Source organism: Choloepus didactylus, chromosome 2 (genome assembly GCF_015220235.1).
Source record: "Choloepus didactylus isolate mChoDid1 chromosome 2, mChoDid1.pri, whole genome shotgun sequence".
Classification (NCBI taxonomy): domain Eukaryota; kingdom Metazoa; phylum Chordata; class Mammalia; order Pilosa; family Megalonychidae; genus Choloepus; species Choloepus didactylus.
In genome coordinates this window covers 1,659,469-1,684,360 of record NC_051308.1, presented here as the reverse complement: position 1 = coordinate 1,684,360, position 24,892 = coordinate 1,659,469, and the positions used below count along the sequence as shown (strand labels likewise).

Sequence of the window (24,892 nt, the reverse complement as noted above, 5' to 3'; positions counted from 1 at the left end):
TCCTCCCACTTCGTTTTTCTTTTTTAGAGTGTCTTTAGCAATTCGAAGCATCTTCCCTTTCCAAATAAATTTGATAACTAGCTTTTCCAAGTCTGCAAAGTAGGTTGTTGGAATTTTGATTGGGATTGCATTGAATCTGTAGATGAGTTTGGGTAGAATTGACATCTTAATGACATTTAGCCTTCCTATCCATGAACATGGAATATTTTTCCATCTTTTAAGGTCCCCTTCTATTTCTTTTAGTAGAGTTATGTAGTTTTCTTTGTATAGGTCTTTTACATCTTTGGTTAAGTTTATTCCTAGGTACTTGATTTTTTTAGTTGCTATTGAAAATGGTATCTTTTTCTTGAGTGTCTCTTCAGTTTGTTCATTTCTAGCATATAGAAACATGACTGACTTACGTGCATTAATCTTGTATCCCGCTACTTTGCTAAATTTGTTTGTTAGCTCTAGTAGCTGTATCGTCGATTTCTCAGGGTTTTCTAGATATAAGATCATATCATCTGCAAACAATGACAGTTTTACTTCTTCTTTTCCAATTTGGATGCCTTTTATTTCTTTGTCTTGCCGGATTGCCCTGGCTAGCACTTCCAGCACAATGTTGAATAACCGTGGTGACAGCGGGCATCCTTGTCTTGTTCCTGATCTTAGAGGGAAGGCTTTCAGTCTCTCACCATTGAGTACTGTGCTGGCTGTGGGTTTTTCATATATGCTCTTTATCATGTTGAGGAAGTTTCCTTCAATTCCTACCTTTTGAAGTGTTTTTATCAAAAATGGATGTTGGATTTTGTCAAATGCTTTTTCAGCATCTATTGAGATGATCAATTGATTTTTCCCTTTTGATTTGTTAATGTGTTGTAATACATTGATTGATTTTCTTATGTTGAACCATCCTTGCATGCCTGGAATGAACCCCACTTGGTCATGGTGTATGATTTTTTTAATGTGTCTTTGGATTCGATTTGCAGGTATTTTGTTGAGGATTTTTGCATCTATATTCATTAGGGAGATTGGCCGGTAGTTTTCCTTTTTTGTAGCATCTTTGCCTGGTTTGGGTATTAGATTGATGTTAGCTTCATAAAATGAGTTAGGTAGTGTTCCATTTTCTTCAATGTTTTGAAAGAGTTTGAGTAAGATTGGTGTCAGTTCTTTCTGGAAAGTTTGGTAGAATTCCCCTGTGAAGCCATCTGGCCCTGGGCATTTATTTGTGGGAAGATTTTTGATGACTGATTGGATCTCTTTGCTTGTGATGGGTTGGTTGAGGTCTTCTATTTCTTCTCTGGTCAGTCTAGGTTGTTCATATGTTTCCAGGAAATTGTCCATTTCCTCTACATTATCCAGTTTGTTGCCATACAGTTGTTCATAGTATCCTCTTATAATTTTTTTAATTTCTTCAGGATCTGCAGTTATGTCACCTTTTTCATTCATTATTTTGTTTATATGGGTCTTCTCTCTTTTTGATTTTGTCAGTCTAGCTAGGGGCTTGTCAATCTTGTTGATCTTCTCAAAGAACCAACTTTTGGTGATATTTATCCTTTCTATTGTTTTTTTGTTCTCTATGTCATTTATTTCTGCTTTAATCCTTGTTATTTCTTTTCTTGTACTTGGTTTAAGATTGGTTTGCTGTTCATTTTCTAGCTTCTTCAGTTGATCCATTAGTTCTTTGATTTTGGCTCTTTCTTCCTTTTTAATATATGCGTTTAGTGCTATAAATTTCCCCCTCAGCACTGCTTTTGCTGCATTCCATAGGTTTTGGTATGTTGTGTTCTCATTTTCATTTGTCTGTATATATTTAGCAATTTCTCTTGCTATTTCTTCGTTAACCCACTGATTATTTAGGAGTGTGTTGTTTAACCTCCAGGTATTTGTGAATTTTCTAAGTCTCTGATGGTTATTGACTTCTAATTGTATTCCATTGTGGTCAGAGAATGTGCTTTGAATAATTTCAATCTTTTTAAATTTATTGAGGCTTGTTTTATGTCCCAGCATATGATCTATTCTGGAGAAAGTTCCATGAGCACTAGAAAAGTATGTGTATCCTGGTGATTTGGGGTGTAATGTCCTGTATATGTCTGTTAAATCTAATTCATTTATCAGATTGTTTAGGTTTTCAGTTTCCTTATTGGTCTTCTGTCTGGTTGATCTGTCTATAGGAGAGAGTGATGTGTTGAAGTCTCCCACAGTTATTGTGGAAACATCAATTGCGTCCTTTAGTTTTGCCAGTGTTTCTCTCATGTATTTTGTGGCACCTTGATTGGGTGCATAGACATTTATGATTGTTATTTCTTCTTGTTGAATTGCCCCTTTTATTAGTATGTAGTGGCCTTCTTTGTCTCTCAAAACATCCCTGCATTTAAAGTCTATTTTATCTGAGATTAATATTGCTACACCTGCTTTCTTTGGGCTGTAGCTTACATGAAATATTTTTTTCCATCCTTTCACTTTCAGTTTCTTTGTGTCCCTGTGTCTAAGATGAGTCTCTTGTATGCAACATATTGATGGTTCATTTTTTTTGAACCATTCTGCGAATCTATATCTTTTAATTGGGGAGTTTAATCCATTTACATTCAACGTTATAACCGTGAAGGCATTTCTTGAATCAGCCATCTTATCCTTTGGTTTATGTTTGTCATATTTTTCCCCTCTGTCTATTAATATCCTTTATTGTACCCATACTGAATCTCTTTAGTACTGAACCTTTCTCCAAGTCTCTGTCCTTTCTTTGTTTCTCTGTCTGCAGGGCTCCCTTTAGTATCTCCAGTAGGGCAGGTCTCTTGTTAGCAAATTCTCTCAGCATTTGTTTGTCTGTGAAAGATTTAAGCTCTCCCTCAAATTTGAAGGAGAGCGTTGCTGGATAAAGTATTCTTGGCTGGAAATTCCTCTCACTCAGAATTTTAAATATATCGTGCCACTGCCTTCTCGCCTCCATGGTGGCTGCTGAGTAGTCACTACTTAGTCTTATGCTGTTTCCTTTGTATGCGGTGAATTGCTTTTCTCTTGCTGCTTTCAGAACTTGCTCCTTCTCTTCTGTGTTTGACTGTGTGATCAGAATATGTCTCGGAATGGGTTTATTTGGATTTATTCTATTTGGAGTTCGCTGAGCATTTATGATTTGTGTATTTATGTTGTTTAGAAGATTTGGGAAGTTTTCCCCAACAATTTCTTTGAATACTCTTCCTAGACCTTTACCCTTTTCTTCCCCTTCTGGAACACCAATGAGTCTTATATTCGGACGTTTCATATTATCTATCATATCCCTGAGGTCCGTTTCGATTTTTTCAATTTTTTTCCCCATTCTTTCTTTTATGCTTTCGTTTTCCATTCTGTCATCTTCCAGGTCACTGATTCGTTGTTCAACTTCCTGTAGTCTTGTACTATGAGTGTCCAGAATCTTTTTAATTTGGTCAACAGTTTCTTTAATTTCCATAAGATCATCCATTTTTTTATTTGGTCTTGCAGTGTCTTCTTTATGCTCTTCTAGGGTCTTCTTGATCTCCTTTGTATCCCGTACTATGGTCTCATTGTTCATCTTTAGTTCTTTGAGTAGCTGCTCTAGGTGCTGTGTCTCTTCTGATCTTTTGATTTGGGTGCTTGAGCTTGGGTTATCCATATCGTCTGGTTTTTTCATATGCTTTAGAATTTTCTGTTGTTTTTGGCCTCTTGGCATTTGCTGAACTTGATAGGGTTCTTTTAGGATTTGTAGACCAATTGAAGTCCTTATCTCTAATTTATCAGATCTACAGCTTCGTGGAGTACACTTTCTCTAACTAACCTGCAGGTGGCGTCCACGAGCCACCTGTTCTCCACAAGCCAGTTCTCCCCTGCTTAGCCTTTTTGGTGAGTGGGGGAGTGAGTCTTGTGGGGTCCAATTGGTGTACCAAGCTTGCGTGTGTAGTTGGTGTTGCCTGCCGTGTATATGGGGCATGTTTCTGGGCAGTCAGGGAGGGGGGGTGGCTCTAACAATCAAATCTCCCTGGTGATCCTAGAGTTTTAAAGCTGCTGCAATAGTCTAATCCTTCAGTTCAGTCCTGCCACTGTTTGTCTCTGCCACTGACCCACAAGTCCTTGGTATTGGCGTATGGCTCCTGAGACTTGCAAGTGGGCCCCTCTTCCAGGGTGTGCACCCCGGGTCCTCTGTTGAGAGATGACTGTGCTATGTCACACGTGAGTGCCGTCCCCCCAGGGCAGTTCTGGGCTGCTGGGCTGTGTAGGGAGGCTCCTAGTCTGCTGAAATGATGGCTGAATGGGGCTTTGTTAATTCACACTGCTCCACCTTCCCAACTCTGGGACAATCAGCTGAGGTTGCAGGGAAGGCTAATGTCCACACCCAGTTTTGTGGTGTGTGCCTGTTATTTGAAGCACTTCTGTCCCACTGGGTTGTCTGGGGCAGGTCTGGGCTATGGGGCTGGCGACGGGCAGGAGTGTTTCCTGTCCACCAGGGTGATGGCTGTGAGCGGACACCCCCCTTTTCTTGGGAAGTTGTGGTGTTTAGTGAATTTTCTCAGCCACTGGATTATTGCATTTTGTCTCAGAGCTCTCTTAGTTCTGCTCTTGTCTTGACTTGCCCAAATTGCAAGTCTTTGAAGCTTTCTGTATTGGGCTTCTTAGAGTAGTTTTTTAGAAAAAGAAAAAAGGATTAAAAAAAAGGGCCCTCCTCAGAGATCTAATGGGTTATCGAAATGCTAAGAAACAAAGCAATTAGGGCCATTAAGGAAAGGTCCACAGGGCAGAGAGGTCAGCTTTTCTTCGGGATTTGCATATGAGCCTGAGGGCCTGAGCTCTTCCCTTCCCCTTTCTATGTTCACCAGAACTCCAAAAATCCTCCACTTTTATTTTGGAGTTTTTCATGTTGTTTTTTTCTATGCCTGTCTCCTCTCTGCTGGGCTGGCTGCTCTCAGATTCTCTGGTGTCTGGTCACAGGCTATCTATGCTTGGAGTTTGGATCAGTAGAATGAGTTTCTGATAAGGGCTGCCACTGCAGTTCTCCCTTCTCCTTCCCGGAGCTGACAGCCCCTCCTCCCACGGGACTGAGCCTGGCAGGGAGGGGTGCGGGTCCCCAGGCCACAAAAACTTACAGATTTCGCTGATCTCAGCAGTTCCACGCTTTCATGAGTGTTGTATGAAGTATGCCCAAAGTCAGATTGCTCTGTGGTGTCCAGTCCACGCAGTTCCTGGCTTTCTACCTACTTTCCTGGAGGAGTAACTAAAACATACAGCTCACCAGTCTGCCATCTTGCCCCGCCTCTCATTTACTTTTTGATCCCATTTTTCTACTCATTTATCCATATGCTGGGTAAAGGGAGTGTGAGCTATAAGGTTTTCAGAATCACACAGTCGCACCACGTAAGCTATGTATTTATACGATTGCCTTCAAGAATCAAGGATACTGTACTGCAGTTCAGGAGTTTCAGGTATTTCCTTCTAGCTATTCTAATAAACTAAAAACTAAAAAGGGATGTCTATATAATACAGAAGAGTTATATCCAGAATGACTTCTTAACTCCCATTTGAAATTTTCTGGAGTAAAAGGGGGAAGAGAATTGCTCTTCTAGAGTCTTCTTGATGTCCTTTATGTCTTTAGCCAACCCATTGACGTTTTGGAGATTTGTATGTACTTCTTTGATTAAGTGCTCTAGATTTTGTGTCTTCTCTGGTTTTTCATTTTGGTCATATGGCTTGTCCATATCTACTTGATTTTTGATTTTCCTGTTGTATTCATGGCATTTGCTTGTCTTGATAAGGTTATTTTGAGATATGCAGGAGTTATTTCAGCATTTATATATAATTTGGCCGAGCTTCAGCTTGCTGGAGTGCACTTTCCCTGTCCACCCTGCATATGCGCTCTTGAGCCACGTCTTACTCTCAATCCTGCTTTCCCCGTTCTTCATGTATGCACTGTATGGGGTCCAAACCAGGTGGAAATCCAGTCAGCATACCAGTTGTCCACGTGCACTAGGGACTGCCAGCCCTGGGGTTGGGGTTGGGCCCTGGGCAGCCTGGCAGTGAGTCTCGTAATTCCTGGGCCTCCAAGTGGTTTATTCTTGAGCTGTGTGGCTACGTGTCTCACCCACTAGCTCAAATGCGCTCTGGACTCTGTCTGCTGTGCACCCACAAGCCTCTTAGGTTGGGGAAGGTCTCCTAAGCTTCCATGTGGCGCCCTCGCCTCTCCCCACCTCTTGTCCATGCACACTGCAGGCTTCCGTGGAGGCAGAGTAAATGCTGTCACCACAAGTCCATTGAATCTCAAGTTCCCTCACAGGAGCTCCCAGCCACGGGGTTGTGAAGGGTTATATCACCAGCCAATTGTTGAAATGGGTGCACAGGGCATGGAACGCTCCCCTCACCCCCACCCCACCCTGCTTGGCATCCAGCTGCAGCCACTAGACACCAGTGGCAGTTTTGATCAAACACACCTAGTCCTTTCAGGCGCAGTCTCTCCATCTCTCCATCGAAGTCCCCACTATGAGTTGTAGAGTTCCCTCTCTAAACCCTTGAATTCTGTTCTGGGCTCCCTCTGCCCCTTCTCTAGTCCTTTTCACAGAGGAGAAGTTTTCTCTGCGTCTCCTATTCTGCCATCTTCTTTGAGGCCCCCTCAGGTATGCTGCTTATTTTTCTTAATGTAAGACTTACACTAGTGATATCTCAGAAAACAAGCTTCAGTTGGTGATAAACATCATCAGTTATTTGGCGTTGCATCTTATTTGGGGAAAATGTTGCTAACCCCAAATCTTGATGTCAAAACATTAAATGGACTTTAAGGTGTACTCCTGTTCTTGTAGATTTTATTTTATTTCTTTCCTTTATTTCTTCTTCTTCTTCTTTTTTTTTTTTTTTTAATGTACAGGTGACCATCCAAGGCAAGATAGCATGGATTTCAGTAATGAATGGAGTGACCCCTCTAACTGTCGATGTGGAGACAGACTGAAGCCCCTAGAGCGGAGAGCTGCACGTCAGCACCAGAGATGTCTAGCACATTCTTTGGTTGGGACTCCCAATTATATTGCACCTGAAGTATTACTACGAACAGGTGAAGTGGTTTGTTTCATAAATAATACTGATGTGCCTTTCGACCAGCTGAAACATATACGAAGTTTTCAGGTTTATGATAAAAGTATTAATTTTACTGTACAAATTGGTGATTTAATGTTAAGTTGGATATTCTTCATCTTGTATGTTTTTTTTGAAGTGCTCATGAATGAATGTAATTTTGGTATCTTATTTCAGGTTATACACAGTTATGTGACTGGTGGAGTGTTGGTGTGATTCTTTTTGAAATGTTGGTTGGACAACCTCCTTTCTTGGCACAAACACCATTAGAGACACAAATGAAGGTAATGTACAGAATCTTTTTAGTAATAACCCATTCATTTGGAGATGTGTCTTTTGATCATCTCAGTCCTCAAGAATACAACTTAAGTTATAACAAGAGCCATGAACATGTTCATAACTTTTGACCCCAGTTAGTAATATGGCCTCTTGAAACTTATTTCAAGGAATATTATCAAAAGGAGAAAAATATCTGCATTGTATAAAGTATGGATATTTATAGCACTAGTGAAAACTTGTAACTAACGTAGCTATACAGTGGTGAAAATTAGGATGCCTATAAAGACAAAGTAATATGCAGTCATTAAAAAATCTTAACTATGTGGAAGAAATAGGCATATGTGGAAAATACTAAGGGGAAAAACAAAAGTCAAATCACCAGATTTTACGTGCACTTGACATTAAACTACATTAAAACTAATTGTATTATTAAAGACTAGATGTGAATAAACAGAAATTAACAACCGCATTAAGGTGAGAATTTAGGGAATATTTACATTTTTTCTTAAATTTTCTATTATGTTCCAAAGTTGATTCAGTAATAAAAGTGATTAATAATACAGTCCTAGTCCAGTTATGACTGAGCATGGCAAAAATTTTTCTCTGCTGCTAGAAGAATTGTCACAAAGTCGCTAACCATAGACTTTTTATTCATTAGATTTACTTAGCATCTTAATGTGGGGTTAAAGAATGAACTTCTAAGGGTCTGTGAACCCAGTAAAATTCCATCCAAGAATTCTAATCTCCATTATCCCACTATCACCATAATCTTATATCCTTCCTTACTCACAATCATCATTCCCTTAGAGATCTTTAGTCCGTTTTGAAAATGTGTTCCAATTTACTCCTTATCTATCAGCCACTGCAACTTCCTTTTTTCCTTCCTTGCACATTATAGTCCCAGACTACTTAACAAATACCTGTATTGTCACTTCAAAATACCTTGCTTAAATGAGAAGCTCCTCACAATTTTGACCGTAAATTTTCTCTATTAAAACCCTTATCCTTGGATTAGTGTCCAAATTTGTTCTCTGTTCTTTTGTTCTGCTATCCCTTCTACCTGGAATATCCTTCATCTTTCTTTCCCTTCCTTCACAATTCTTCTTTCTGATTCATGGTTAACTCCTGATCATTCTTTTTTTTTTTTTTTTTTTTTTTTTAAATTCAATTTTATTGAGATATATTCACATACCATACAATCATCCAAACTGTACAATCAACTGTTCACAGTACCATCACATAACTATGCATTCATCACCCCAATCCATTCCTCAAACACTTTCCTTGTACCAGAAAAAGTAAAAATAAGAATAAAAAATAAAAGTAAAAAAGAACACCCAAATCATCCCCTCCATCCCACCCTATTCTTCATTTAGTTTTTGTCCCCCATTTCCACTCAGCCATCCATACACTGAACAAAGGGAGTGATCCACAAGGCTCTCACAACCACACTGTCATCCCCCGCAAGCTACATTGCCATACAATTGTCTTCAAGAATCAAGGCTACTGGGCCGCAGTTTGATAGTTTCAGATATTGACTTCAAACCACTCCAATGCATTAAAACCTAACAAAGGTTACCTATATAGTGTGTAAGAATGTCCACCAGAGTGACCTCTCAGCTCCACCCGGAATCTCTCAGCCACTGAAACTCCACTTCATTTCATCTCGCATCTCCCCCCTGGTCGAGATGTTCCCAATCCCATGATGCCGGGTCCAGATTCACACCCGGGAGCCATATCCTGCATTGCCAGGGAGATTCACACCCCTTCCTGATCATTCTTAATCATTCTTTGAATGTTTCCTGAGATACCATCTCTTCTGTCATACTCTCCCCAAAGCTGTGACTACTTCTGTCATTGAATTTAATATATTGTATTGGAAAACTGCCTTTATTATTTCTTATAGTGCAGGTCTGCTGATCATGCATTCTCTCAGGTTTGTCTTAGGTTTGTTTGTTTGAAAATGTCTTTATTTCACCATCATTTAAAAATATATACATAAGTAAGTATATATGTGTATATGTGTGTGTGCATGTGTATAGAGAGAGAAGGAGAGAGAGTGTATGTGTGCGTGCAGCATTGGACACTAATTCTCCTTAAAATGGGGATGTCCGTATTGTCACTCATGTTCTGGAAGTCTTAAGCAGTGCAGTACAGCAAGGAAAATTATTAAGTCTCATACAGATTAGAAAGGAAGAAATAAAAACTGCCTCTAGTCACAGATGACTTGATTTTTTATGTAGGAAATTCCAGAGAATCTATGTAAAAACTCATAGAACTAATAAGTGAGTTAGCAAGGTTGCAGGATACAAGGCTATCACTCAAAAATCAATCATATTTCTATATTAAAGCAATGAACAACTAGAAACTGAAATTTTAAAACAATACCATTTAAAATGCCCACCCCCCACCATGAAGTATTTAGGTATAAATCTGACAGAACAAGAATAAGATCTTTATGTTGAAAGCTGCAAAATACTGACAAAAGATGAAAGAAAGAAGATATAAGTAAATGGAGAGACATATACCATGTTCATGGATTTGAAGACTTAAAGCTTGTCAGTTCTCTCTCAATTAATCTATATATTTAACTCATTTCCAATCAGAATCAGCAGGATTTTTTGTAGATATAGATATCCTGATTCTAAAATTTGTATGCATAGAAAAAGGAACTAAAATAATAATAACAATTTTTAAAAAGAAAAACAAAGTTGGAGGACTCACACTAGTTGATTTTAAGACTTACTGTGAGTCTACAATAATCTAAACTGTGATACTGGCAAAAAGATAAACACATAAATCAATGATGCAGAATAGAGTCCAGAAATAGATCCACAGAAATATGGGTATTTGATGTTTGACAAAGGTACAAACGGAGAGATGATAGTTTTTTCAACAAATTTCTTGGAAAAATTGGTCAATCATATCCAAAAAATGAGCCTCGATCTAAACCTCACACCTTACACAAAGATTAACTAAAAATGATTATAGATATAAATGTAAAACGTAAAGCTATAATACTCTTAGGAGAAAATCTTTGTGACCTGTAACGAGTTCTTAGAAATGACACCAAAAGCAAGATACATAAAAGTAGTAGTTATCGTAACATCTTTACCACTAATTTTAATATCTGGGTTCAACATCTCTGCTCACTTAGGAAGAGCTCATCTCTCTCTAAAATAATCTATTGATTTATTGATTTTATAGCTCTCTGATAGCTTTTGAAATACATGATTTTATCATTTATCCAGTTTTAGTATTTTTTGCAGTAGAAACAATGGGCTATTGTGACCTTTTGCTTCCTAACTGGAAGTAGAATTATTTCAACAAAACATGTTGAAAATATCTCTTTACGTTCTTCCATCCCTCCACTAAACTGTAAGCTCCTTAAGTGTAGAGAGGCTATTTCAAGTTCATTTTTGCATACACAGAGCTTAATACCCAGTAAATGTTAATTAAATAATATTTTACAGAAATTTTGATTAGAAATAAGCTAAAATTTTAGCCATTCAGTTTGGTGAAACATATCAAATGCTTTAAATTTCTGCATGCTCTTTGGTATAATTCCATGTAAAAATTTCTAAAATAGTAATTGCAGATATATGCAAATATTTAACTGTAAAAATTTTTGTTGTGGCATTGTATTTATATAATTAGAATTTGTAAACAATGTAAAAGTGTAGAACAGAAAGAGATTGTTTAAATAAATTTTTTGTCCATATGGTCAAATGTTCATCAGCTTTTAAAATTGATTTTTATATTAAAATTTATTTCCATGGATCGGTGATCAATATGTATTATTGATTTTTTTCCAGTATTTTTTTTTACTTTATTTTTTTAATTTAATAAATTTTATTTTGAAATAAATTTAGTCTTACAGGAACAGTTGCAAAAACAGTACAAACCCCATACATAGAACTTCATCATACTCCGAACCCCCTCCCCCGATACCCCAAACCACCACCTTTAACATCCTGTCACACCACCATTTCTTTCTTTCCCTCCTTCTCTCCCTCCCTCCCTTCCTCCCTATCTATCATCCATCATCTATTGCTCTGTCCTCTGAACATATGAGAGCAAGCTGCACATATGTTGGAAAAAACAATATAATTCACATATACCTTTCTCATGGACAAGAGCATTCTTTTATGCAATCTCATTAAGTGCAGCTAAGAAGTTCAAGAAATTCAACACTGATATAAAGCTTACATTCTGTATTTCCTGTTTTTTTTTTTTCTTGTATCCCATCTGTGTCCCTTTGAGCCTCCTCTCCTCATCCTCAGATCCCATCCGGGATCATCCTTGGCATTTATTGTCATCTATTTAGACTTTTTTTTTTTTTCCCCAACTGTGGAAACATATATATAGCCTAAATCTTCCCATTCCACCCCCTCCCTAGCATTCCATTAGTGGGATTAATCACATTTAGAATGTTGCAATGCTATCACCTTCCCACCATGCATTTCTAGAAGTTTCCCTTCACCCCAAACAGAAACCCTACACTCATTTCTTAACTCCCCATTGCCCCTTCCCCCACTTCTCATAACCCCTACTCACTTTTCATCTCTATGGTTATATTCTCTGATACTTTCTTTGTGTTTACCGTGGGGCTTAAATTTAACATCCTAAGTCTATGACAATCTTGTTTTCTTTGATACCAACTTAACTTCAATAGGACAAATAAAGTATGTCCCTGTACTCCTCCATTTCCCCACCTTTAGGTAGTTCTTGTTAAAAGTTACATATTTTACATTGAGTCCAAAATCACTGATTTATCATTATACTTTATGTATTTTAGATCCTGTAGGAAGTAAATAGTAGAGTTACAAATCAAAAATTGTAGAATTGGTATTTATGTTTACCATGTGATCTTTACTGGAAATCTTTATTTCTTCATGTGGTTTCAGTCCATTGTTTAGTGTCCCTTCCTTTCACCCTGCACAATTCTCTTTAGCATTTCTTACAGAACTGATCTACTGGTGGTGAAGTCCCTCAGCTTTTGATTATCCGGGAATGTTTTCATCTTCCCCTCATTTTTAACCTCCAAGTGTTTGTGAATTTTCTAAGTCTCTGATTGATGGTTAGTGACTTCTGTTTGTATTCCTTTGTGATCAGAGAATGTGCTTTAAACAAATTCTTTTTTTTTTTTTTTTTATTGAGACTTGTTTTATGTCCCAGCCTATGGTCTATTCTGGAGAAAGTTCTGTGATCACTAGAGAAGAATGTGTATCCTGGTGATTTGGGATGTAATGTTCTATATATGTCTGTTAAATTTCTCTCTCTCTCTCTCTCCTTTCTTTGTTTCTCTGTTGGTAGGGCTCCTTTATTATCTGAAGTAGGGCAGGTCTTTTATTGGCAAAATCTCTCAGCATTTGTTTGTCTGTGAAAAATTGAAGGAGAGTTTTGCTGGATATAGTATTCTTGGTTGGAAATTTTTCTCTCTCAGAATTTTAAATATGTCATGCCACTGCCTTCTTGACTCCATGGTGGCCGCTGAGTAGTCACTACTTAGTTTTATGTTGTTTCCTTTGTATGTGGTGAATTGCTTTTCTCTTGCTGCTTTCAGAACTTGCTCCTTCTCTTCAGTATTTGACAGTCTGATCAGAATATGTCTTGGAGTAGGTTTATTTGGATTTACTCTGTTTGAAGTTCGCTGGGCATTTATGCTTTGTGTATTTATATTGTGTAGAAGGTTTGGAAAGTTTTCCCCAACAATTTCTTTGAATACTCTTCCTAGACCTTTGCTCTTCTCTTCCCCTTCTGGGACACCAATGAGTCTTAATTTGGACGTTTTATTTTATCTATCATATCCCTGAGATCCATTTCTATTTTTTCAGTTTTTTTCTCCATTCTTTCTTTTGTTCTTTCATTTTCTGTTCTGTGGTCCTCAAGGAGGCTGAGTTGTTCAGCGTCCTCTAATCTTGTATTATGAGTATCCAGAGTCTTTTTAATTTGGCCTGCAGTTTCTTTAATTTCCATAAGATCTTCTATTTTTTTATTTACTCTTGCAATATCTTCTTTATGGTCTTCTAGGGTCTTCTTTATGTCTTTTATCTCCTGCGCCATGGTTTTCTTCATGTCCTTTATATCCTGTGCCATGCTCTCATTGCCTGTCTGTAGTTCTTTGATTATTTGAGCCAAGTACTGTGTGTCTTCTCATCTTTTGATTTGGGTGTTTGGGTTTGGGTTATCCATATCGTCTGGTTTTTGAATATGTTTTAAAATTTTCTGTTGTTTTGGGGCTCTTGGCATTTGCTTTACTTGATAGTATTCTTTTAGGATATGAAGGATTATTCAAACCCCAATCCCTAATTTGTCAGATCTACAGCTTGGTGGCGTACCCTTTCTCTAACTAAGAAGCAGATGGTATCCACGAGTCATCTATTCTCCTCAAGTCAGTTCTCCCTGACTTTGTCTTTGTGGCGTGTGGGGGTCTGGTTCTTGTGGGGTCCAATTGGTGCACCGGGTTTGGGTGTGTTGTTAGTGCTGTCCACCCTGAATGTGCAGCGTGTGTCTGAGTGGTTAGGGAGGCAGGGCAGCTTTAATAATCAAACCTCCCAGGTGTTCCCAGAGATTTAAGGCTGTTGCAAGAGTCTAAACCTTCATTTCAGTCTTGCCACAGATTGTCTCTGCTGCTGACCTACAAGTGCTTGGTATTGGCATAGGGTCCCTGGGATTTCTGAGTGGGTCCCTCTTCCCAGCCATGCCCTTCCAGGGCCTCTGCTGGGGGAAGGCTGTGCTACGTCACAAGTGCGCGCCGTCCCTCAAGGGAAGCCCTGGGGCACTGGGCCATGTAGGGGCATTCTCAGCCTGCTGTAAAGATGGCTGAATGGGGCATGTTAACCTTCCCCCTTTTTGCACCACTCCGCATTCCCAGCTCCGGGACAACCAGCTGTGGGCGCTCGAAAGGCCACTGTCCACGCCCGATATTGTGGCATGTGTGCGATGTTGCGGGAAATACTTCCCGTCACACTGGGTCCCTAGATGTGGCTCTGGTACGTGGCTCTGGCGCCGGGCAGAGCATTCCCAGCCCACCGGACGATGGCTGCAAGGGGGATGGTTTTTTTCTCCTTTTTGGCTCACCTCTGCCCTCCTTGCTCCGAGACAATTAGCAGTGGGTCCACGAAAGGCTATCTTCCACACCAGATGAGGCGTTCGCACAGCCCGTTCCCACTACGCTTCATTGTGTGGTTCTCGCTGCTATATCTGCAGCCACTTTTGGGTCTTTTTTAAAAAAGAACCAGTCTGCCTCCAAATGCCAACCCACGGTTTCCCCACACCACAGCATGGCTGCCGGACATTCAGCGTGTTCACTTACTCATTTCAGAACGCATACTCCCAGTTTCACCAAGTGCACGGTCCCTGTGGATTTAGCAGAGCTTGTCCAGCTGGTGCATCGCTGGAACTGGTGTTCTGGGTCACTTTCTGACTTTTATCTAGTATTTTTCATGGAGTTGTTTTTTTGCCCTGTCACTCCTAGCCACCATCTTAGGTTCTCTATTGTTATATTTTAAAGCATATTTTCAAATATATTCTGTTACTGGTGGAAGCATCTCTTTTTTCTAACCTGGCATAAGGCTTTAAGATGGATAGATATTATAAATGGGAGTATATTTTTCTTCCATCTACAGCAGCTGATAAGCATCTATGAATAAGGAGGAGTGAGGTTCATTTATTTAACAAATATTTATTAATACTTGTGTCAGGTTTAAGATGTTTTATCTAAGTTAAATAGCAATGCTTTCTTTCATTTAACTGAGTTTACTTGTACCCAAAACACTTTTCACATTGTAGTCAGATTGTTATGTCACCCATACCCCCACTCCCACCCCCGTCTCCAAGAGTTCATTCAGAAGGGGAAACTACATCGTCTGGCTTCTCTTAGCCTTCCTTTTTTCCTTACTCATTCCAGTTTATTTAAAACAGGAACAAAACTAATTAAGCATCTAATATGTGCCAGGCAATTTACCAAACACTGGAAAATGTAAAACAAATAAACCATGGTCCCTAGCCTCATGGAACTTTATTCTCCAGTAGGATGCATACATAAATTGAAGGTACTGTAATAGAAATAGATACACAATGCAGAGGATGCCCAGTGCAAGCCGTCAGATTCTACAGAAGTAGAAAGGATGAATTAGGGAGATCAAACTTACAGTGAGTCTTGAAATATGAGAGAAGAGGTAGGAGAAAAAGTTATCCAGATATGATATGTTGAATAAGATGTGGAAGGTTAAATACTGTGGCACTTCATTAAAAAATAAAACCACAAATAATCCAGTAAGGTTTTTTTTTCCTATAAAATTTGGATGTGTTTTTGTTACTGAGGTCTTCCCTACTAACTTTTAAAATCTTCTTTAAAGGTTATCAACTGGCAAACATCTCTTCACATTCCACCACAAGCCAAACTTAGTCCTGAAGCCTCTGACCTTATTATTAAACTTTGCCGTGGACCAGAAGATCGCTTAGGCAAGAATGGTGCTGATGAAATAAAAGCTCATCCGTTTTTTAAAACAATTGATTTCTCCAGTGACCTGAGACAGCAATCTGCTTCATACATTCCTAAGATTACACACCCAACGGATACATCAAATTTTGATCCGGTTGATCCTGATAAGTTGTGGAGTGATGACAGTGAGGAGGAAAATGTAAATGACACTCTCAATGGATGGTATAAAAATGGAAAGCATCCAGAACATGCTTTTTATGAATTTACCTTTCGGAGGTTTTTTGATGACAATGGCTATCCGTACAATTATCCCAAGCCTATTGAATATGAGTACATTAATTCACAAGGCTCAGAGCAACAGTCAGATGAAGATGACCAACACACAGGCTTGGAGATAAAAAATCGCGATCTTGTGTATGTTTAACACACTAGAGAATGATTGAACCATAGTTTGGTAATGAGGATTTGCAAATAGGCCTCAAATGCAGGGTGTTTGGAGGCTCTGAGAGTAAAATTATCCAAATGTAACAGAGCTATGTATGTGCTCTGTGTATGCTATTTTATTTTCCTAAATTATGGGAAATTCTTTTTAAATATTAATTTATTCAAGCCTTTCTAATCATTAATTTAGAAAAAATTGTTATAAGAAAGTAAATTATGAACTGGACATTATAATCAGTTTTTGGTACTTAAAGTACTTAAAAAATATTGCTTTGTTTAAAAGAAGTCTGGTATGTATTTGTATATATGCTAAATAATTTTAAAAGAAGAGTTTGAAATTTTTTTGAAAGACAGTTTTAGTTTTACCTTGCTTTAACCAAATACGAACTATACCCCATATTTACAGAGCTTTTTTTTTTTTTATTTTGTCTTTAACCTTGTTTTGTGTACAAAATAAGGTAGAGAAATTAAGCCATCATGTTGGTGAGTGTTCCTGGGCTAATGATAATCTGTATAAGTCACATACTGAAACTGGGAGATACAGGGTTGAAATAATATTAATATGTTCATCAGGAGGAAAAATAGTGCAGTTTATCGTTATTCTCTCTGTGTAATATTTCATCTTATAGCATTTAATTCTTAAGAATTATTGGCTTTAAAAGAAGCCAAAGCACTACCAATTTTCTTTCCATATTGGCTCTTTTTTAAATGCTGCTTACAGTTTTAAAAGGGAACAGAGTTGCTATACAACAAAATTTTAGAGTGCTTAAAGCCAAGATCTTTCATATTTTTATTTTGAAATTCAAAAAATGTTTTTCCACTTCCCCAAGCAGAGAAATTATTTTCAGTTTCATAGGAAAGTTTGATTAGAAATTATTTGTTGGTACTCTCTAGAAAAGTACTTTTTCTCTAGTGACTAGTTTTGTTGATGTCATCAGTAATGTTACAGCTTTCCTCTTTCAGAACAGTGCTATATATGCAGACTGTGATTGGCAAAGGAAAATCTGGTGATTTGGCAATATTTTAGCCAATGGCAGGAAATTGGTAAAACACATTAATCATTAATTCTTAGTTGAGATAGCCATTAGTAATTAAGAAACGTTACATAGTGGTCTTAGAAAATTCAAATCCTCCTAAATTTATATAAGATTAAATAATATGATTTTCAACATGCCTACTATATATAATGCTTAAGTTCTAAGGAAGACTTGTAGTTTTATACCAAAATACATTTAGCTTATCTTTTAGGAACAGGAAAGGGCTCTATTCTGATTTTAGTAAAATTTGTATTGTTATTTCCTTTCCTTAAGCTCCACTGATATAGAAGTGTTTTATCAAAATGTATTATTTGCAGATAAGAGGCATACTTCTAATGCTTCTCAAAGTCTTAGCTTTCTTCATATAAAAGCTAATGGAGGCTATATATAAGTAAATTTAAAGGCAATGCTGTTGCAGTCAAATTGGAGGGAGGGCAAAGGTACATTTATTTAGCTTACCTTTCCCACCTTTCTCAAGGTGACACCTCAGATCCCAGCTTCAAAACCACTGCCATGTAATGGTGAGTCTTCTGGAGTCACTAGTCCTTTTGAGAATTTGATGAAAGCTGTGGACTCTCTACCCAGAAAAATGCACATAAACACATATACATAAAATTGCTTGCAGTTTCAGGGGATTCTGAACACATTGAAACCTGTCACAAACTCTAGGTTATGGACATCTGTCCAAGGAAATTAATTAAACTAAGGACTTTGATATTAATTTGTTGATTAGTCCTCAAATTAGCACATTTTTATATAAATATTGACAATTTGTGATGTGAAAAGATCTGTGTAGCATGTGATAAGATGTCCCTATGATTGCCTCTCTCTTGCTGGTTCAACATTGAGATGTTTTAAACACCGTTTTAGGGCACTGAGATATTTGGCTTTTTATTGAAGTATTATTTCTGAAGGGCTTTTAATCAGAATTGTAAGAAAATGCACTATAATGACATGGCAGTTTTCACTTCATAGAACATTTAATTGGCCCCATAAAGTCCTATGCAAAACAAACTAGTTCAGGAATTTTCAGTTTCTCACAGTTTTAAGATATTTCTCTTGATCTTTGAGCTTTTTCAATCTGACATTTAAATTTCCATTTAGTTGTTTTACTTCTGGACTCTGGTGCAATACAGTACAAAACCAACTGTTACATTTGCATTATAGGAAAACTAAGGTGCTGTTACTTACTCCCCACTCCTCCCACAGAATCTGTATTGCCTTTACTTAACAAATGTATAGGACACTAGAAATTTTGTATTATTTTCAAAATCCTCTGACACTATAAGCTTTGCGTGTTTATCTGAAGCAGTGTACAAGCCTTTTGTATCTGCAGTTTTTGTAGTTTGGTTTTCTTATTAGCTATCTTATTCCCAAACTATATCTAGCTCTCCCAGTATAAAATCTGGTGCTTCCTCATCAAACAGATGAGAGCAACAACATAAAAAATCTAGATACTCTGAACTGAAATAAGGTTATACATGTTTTCAAAATAATTTTCCCACTTATTAAAAAATGCTGTCTTTCTTATGGGTAACCCTTTTTATGCATATCAATAGTATTTATAAAATGTATTCTATAGTTATGTAATTGTAGATGCTGTTGTATACTGTCCAGTGACATCCTAAGGCAGGACCTATTACTGTATCTTTCCTACCTTCTTACTTATAATAGAAACTATAGAATGTATGACTAAGAAGTCACCTGAGATTGACTTTTTTTAAAAAGTTATTACCTTCTGCTGTTGCAATGTGCAAAACTGTGAGTGGAAATGTTTTATTCTGACTTAATAATATGTTAGAAATTAGAGAATGCATTGGGAGGATTTTTAGACATTGCTGCTGCTGTTACCCAAGGTACCTTAGAAGTTTTCCTTTAGTAAACAAATACAAACAGCTCTTTTGTATTTAAGTGAGACATTTAGCCTATTTGCTTTAAATTGAAGCAGAACGTAATTTGGGTCAACATATTGGTATATTTGTCAAGCGCCTTAATATATCCCCTTGTGGAAGGCACTATACCAGTTTATTTTATATTGTATTATGTATATAAATATTTTGTATTAAAATTGAATCAATGACAACACTACATTTTTATAAAATAATGCTTTGTTAGGAAAAGGAATTACATCTTTGCAATATAACTAAGTTGTTTTGCATACTTTTGAATGTAATAGATATCAATAATCACCTGTGTTTTTAGTGAATCTATTTGTATTTTCCCAATCATTTTCTCTAGTGTAACATTTGGTGGGATAATAAAAAAGCAAAATTCCAATCTCTCAATTATGTGGAAGGCTGACTTTTTTTTCTTAACCTTTTTACTTTGAAATAATTTCCAAACTTAACAGGATAGTTGCAAAAATAATGCAAAACCCATACAGAGAACTCCAACATACATCCCCAATACCCAGATCCAGCAATTTTAACCTATTACCACGTTTGTCATATCATTCTATTATCCATCTAACCATCTATCAAATCATCCATCTATCAATAAATGGATCAATTGATCAATCTATTTTCTAAATATTTGAGAGCAGGTTGTATTCATCATGCTCCTTCAACACATAATACGTCCATGTACATTTTCCTAAGCAAGGATAGTCACTTACATAAGCACATGTGCCAGTTTGGATATATTATGTCCCCCAGAAAAGCCATATTCTTTAATGCAATCTTGGGGGGGCAGACTGATTCGTCTGTTGTTTAGGGTGGAACTCTGATTAAATTATTTCCATGGAGGTATGGACCCCACCCATTCAGGGTAGGTCTTGATTAGTTCACTTGAGTGTTTAAGAGAGCTAAGAGCCAACACAGATGCTTGCTGATGCTTGGAGATACTTGAAGATGCAGACAGAAGGACATTTGGAGATGCTAAGCTAAGAGATGCAGCCTAGTATTTGCCCCAGAGAAGCTTTAGAGAGGGCTCCCAGATGCTGAGAGAGACACCGTGGGAGAAAGAAGCAAGGACGCACAGGAGCTGAGAGAGGAGCTGAAAGACACCCAGAGACATCTTGGAGAAAGCAATTTTGAAACAACCCAAGAATGAACGACCTGCCGATGCCAGCCAAATATCTTCCAAGTTGACAGAGGTGTTCTGGACGCCGTCAGACTTTGTCTAGTGAGGGTATCCTCTTGTTGATGCCTGAGTTTGGACACTTTCACAGCCTTAAGACTGTAAATTTGCAACCAAATAAACCCCTCTTATAAAAGCCAATCCATTTCTGGTATTTTGTGAAACAGCAGCATTAGCAAACTGGAACACCACCTTAAGTACAGTTATCAAGTTAACAAAATTGAGCATTGACAGAAAGCTTATAATCTATATTCCAATTTTTCTCAAAGTCCCAATAATGTCCTTTGGAGCCTTTTCTCCTCCATTATTAGATCCTGTTCAGGATCATGTTTTGCCTTTGTCATTATCTCTAGTTGCTTTTTTAAAAATTTTAGATTGTAGAAACATATACAACATAAACTTTCCCATCTCAACCACTCCAAGCATACCATTCAATGGGATCAATCACATTAACAGTGTTGTGCTGCCCTCACCATCATCCATTAGCAGAACTTTCCCAACACCCCAAACAGAAACCATATAGCCATTATGGATTAAATCCCCATTCCCCTTTCCCTTCTGCTCCTGGTACTCTGCACTCTAGTTTCTGTCTTAATTATAAGTTGACATATTCAAGCTGTTTCATATAAGTGGAATAATATAATATCTGTCCCTTTGGGTCTGATTATTGCACTTTAACATGATGTCTTCAAAGTTCATCCATGTCATGGCAGGTATCAGAACTGCATTCCCTTTTAAGGCTGAGTAATATTCCATTATGTGTACATACCACATTCTGCTTATCCATTCATCTACTGATGAACATTTGGGTTGCTTTCACCTTTTGGATGTTGTGAATAATGATGCTTACGAACAACAGTGTACAGATATCTGTCTGAGTCCTTGCTTTTAATTCTTCTCAGTATATACCTTAAGGTGGGATTGCTGCATCATATGCATAACTTTTTGAGGAACTGTCAAAATGTTACCTACAGTGGTTGCATCATTTTACAAACAGCAACAATATATGAGACTTTCTATTTCTCCACATTCTCACTAGCACTTATTTTTAATACATTTTTTGTTGTGAAATTTAATATATATATACATAACAGTGATAACGTTCGAAGTACGATTTAACAAGTAGTTAACAAATTTCAAAGAATATTACGGGTTACAGTTTCACAATTTCAGTTATTTCCTTATGAAATATATATAAAGAAAGGTGATAACTTTCAAAGTACAGTTTAACAAGTAGTTATATAGGTAATTTCAAAGAATATTATGGGTTACAGTTCCACACATTTTTTTTAATGATAGCCATTGTAGTGAGTGTGAGGTACTATCTCATGGTTTTAATTTGCATTTCCCTAATGGCTAATGGTATTGAACATCTTTCCATGTGCTTATTGACCATTTTATATTTTCTTTGGAGAAATGTCTATTTAAATTCTTTGCTCATTTTTTTAGTTGGGTTGTTTGTTTTGTTTGTTGCTGAGTTGTAGGAGTACTTTATATATTGTGAATATTAAACTCTTATCAGATATATGGTTGCCAAATGCTTTCTCCCAATCTGTTGTCATTTCACTTCCTTGATAATGTCTTATGCACTGAAGTTTTTAATTTTGATGAAATTCAGTTTATTTTTTCTTTTGCTGCTTGTCCTTTTGGTGTAAAGTCTAAAAATCCATTACCTGTGACAAGCTCCTAACCATATTTCCCTGTTTTCTTCTAAGAGTTTTGTAATTTAGTTCTTATATTTAGATCATTGATCAGTTTTGAGTTTATTTTTGTATGTCGTGTGAGGTAGGTGTCCCACTTTCATTTTTTACATGTGGATATCCACTTTTCCCAGCTAATGACATTGAGCATCTTTTCACATATTCATTGGCCATTTTTATATCTTCATTGGAGAAATGCCTATTATGTCTTTTGCCCATTTTTTAATTGAGTTGTCTTTTTGTTGTTGAGTTATAGGACTTCTTTATATATTCTGAATATTAAACCCTTATCAGATGTATGGTTTCCAAATATTTTCTCCCATTCTGTACAGTGTCTTTTTACTTTCTTGATAAAATTCTTTGGTGCACAAATATTTTTAATTTTGAAGTCCCATTTATCTGTTTTTTTCTTTTGTTGTTCATGCTTTGGGTATAAAGCCTAAGAAACCATTGTCTAACACAAGGTTCTGAAGATGCTTTCCCACGTTTTCTTCTAGGGTTTGTTTTAATTTCGTAGGCTGCTCAAGCAAATATCATGAAATGGGTCAGGTTAAACAAGGGGAATTTATTAGCTTTTTGAGGCTAGGAAAAAGCCCAAATCAAGGCATCATTGAGGAGATGCTTTCTTCCTGAAGACTGGCATTCTGGAGCTGACTGCTGGTGATCTTTGGTCCTTAGCTTGTTACACGACAAGGCACATGGTGGCCTCTCCTGGCCTCTCTGTTCTTTTCGGGGTTCTGTTGAATTTCAGCTTCTTGCTTACATGGCTTTCTTTCTGACTGTCTGAATTTCACTCTGCTTATAAACGACTTTAGTAATAGGTTTAAGACTCATCTTGATTGGCCTGGGCCACACTTTAACTGAAGTAACTTCAGCATTAATCCACAGGAATGGATTAAATTTAAGAACATGTTTTTCTGGGGTACATACAATTTCAACCACCACAGCTTTTTATAGTTTCAATTCTTACATTTAGGCCTTTGATCCATTTTTAGTTGATTTTTATATATGGTGTGAGGTTGGTGTCCACCTTCATTCTTTTGCATATGGATTTCCAGTTTTCCCAGCACCAGTTGTTAAAGACTATTCTTTCCCAATTGAGTGGACTTGGCACCCTTGTCAAAAATCAGTTGGCCATAGATGCAAATGTTTATTTCTGAACTTTCAATTTGATTCCATTGGTCTATATGTCTGTCCTTGCACCAGTACTATGCTGTTTTCATTACTGTACCTTTGTAATAAGTTTAAAAATCAGGAAGTGGGAATCTTCCGACCAACAAGGGTGGTACACAAATATTATTTCTTCTTCAGGACACACTGTAGAGTTGAATATCCCCATCCCTTTGAAGTTAAGCTTGGTCATATGGCTTCCTCTGGCCAATGAAATGTGGGCAGAATGACTACAAACCATATCCAAGCAGAAGCGATTATCTAATTCTCTGTTTTCTACTACTGTAGGTCCCAGTGCCTGCATCCACTCTCTTGTTGATGTGTAGAATGAATGAGAAAAAAAACCTATTGTTTGAAGTCTTAGTGATTTAGGGGTTGTTACATCAGAGACTTGCCTTCCCTGAGCGGTACAACTAGTGAAGACAAGGAAGTAGTGAATGTAAGTCACTCTGGAGGAGGTTTTTTTGTTTTTGTTTTTGTTTTTTTTTAACTCCAAAAAACAACTATATTGAGATATAATTTACATAAAATAAAATACATTCATTTTCTATGTACTGTGTAGATAAGTTTTAATAAATGTGTATGGCTGTGTAACCCCTACCTTAATCAAGGCATAGAATAAGTACATCATCTCAAAACATTTCCTCATGCCTCTTTGCATTCCATCTCCACCACCCACCCGCAACCTCTTCAGTTCAACCCCAGGCACAAGCACTCATTTACTCTGTTAACACAGATAAGTTTTGTCTGTTCTAGTATTTCATATAAATGAAATAGAACATGTATTCATTTTGTACCTTTTGAGAAATTTTTAGATTATAACTTGGCATTGTAAATTAGCATACCCCTGCATTCATAAAAATTTGAAGGTTGAATTCAGCCTAATTAGAGTAATTAAGCTGTACCTCTTTGAATCATTTTTTTTAATTACAAAAAGATATACTAGGTATAGTTTCCTGTGCCCTATTACAATAGACTCCATATGCAACATGGTGAAGCTATTATTTTCTACTTAATTGGGAATTTTACAAGACTTTACCTTCCATGAATTATTGTTAATTTTTTTTTTTTTAACACATTGTATCTAGGGCCTAACATGTCTGGCACGTATTATTGGCTCAGTAAATATTTGTGGAATTAGTGGACGCATTTCCCTTGAATTGCTTTTACACAAATCTATAGTAAATTACTGGGACTCTTTAATGTTAGAAATTTAATTACCATGTACTCCTAAAGGGTAAGTGCCCCATTCTTTAAATTGAAGACGGGGGATGGAGTTTGAAGCTGAAGACAGCCAGCAGCACTGCCGACTACGTGATATCTGTAAATCACATCGGTTTGTTGTCAAACGGTGACATAAGGACAGCCAAGAAAGAAAATGAAAATTCTAAAACAGGCTGTGTGACGGTCTATGTTGGCCCCCTTGTGGCCCCTCTCTGTGACAAGGGCTCTAGCCGAGTCCTGAGAACTGGCTTTAAACCTCTCGTTCGATCTGGACACGCTCCTAACTTCTGCGCTGAAAATCAAATGGGAGGCAACCTGAGCAAACACTTCGAAAAAGATACGAGGTATCGAAGTGCTACCGGCTCAGTGACTCCAGTCCACTACCTCCGCCTCAAGGTGGCCATGAGAAATTGCGCAGGCGCGCCCCGCTGCCTCGCCCTTGTCTGCCCCGCCCAGCCCCCCGCCTT

The 24,892-nt window shown here is 37.4% G+C and overlaps 1 protein-coding gene across 1 annotated transcript in view; it reads left to right on the top strand.

The window, feature by feature from the left end:
• The window catches only part of LATS1 (large tumor suppressor kinase 1), a 46,887-nt gene extending 27,349 nt beyond the window's left edge, over nucleotides 1-19,538 (top strand). The window contains exons 5-7 of the mRNA XM_037819293.1: nucleotides 6,845-7,027; nucleotides 7,225-7,331; nucleotides 15,690-19,538. Coding sequence (XP_037675221.1) covers nucleotides 6,845-7,027; nucleotides 7,225-7,331; nucleotides 15,690-16,199 — 800 coding nt within the window. The 3' untranslated portion in view covers nucleotides 16,200-19,538. The remainder of the gene's footprint in view (nucleotides 1-6,844; nucleotides 7,028-7,224; nucleotides 7,332-15,689) is intronic.
• The last annotated feature ends 5,354 nt before the right edge of the window (nucleotides 19,539-24,892 follow it).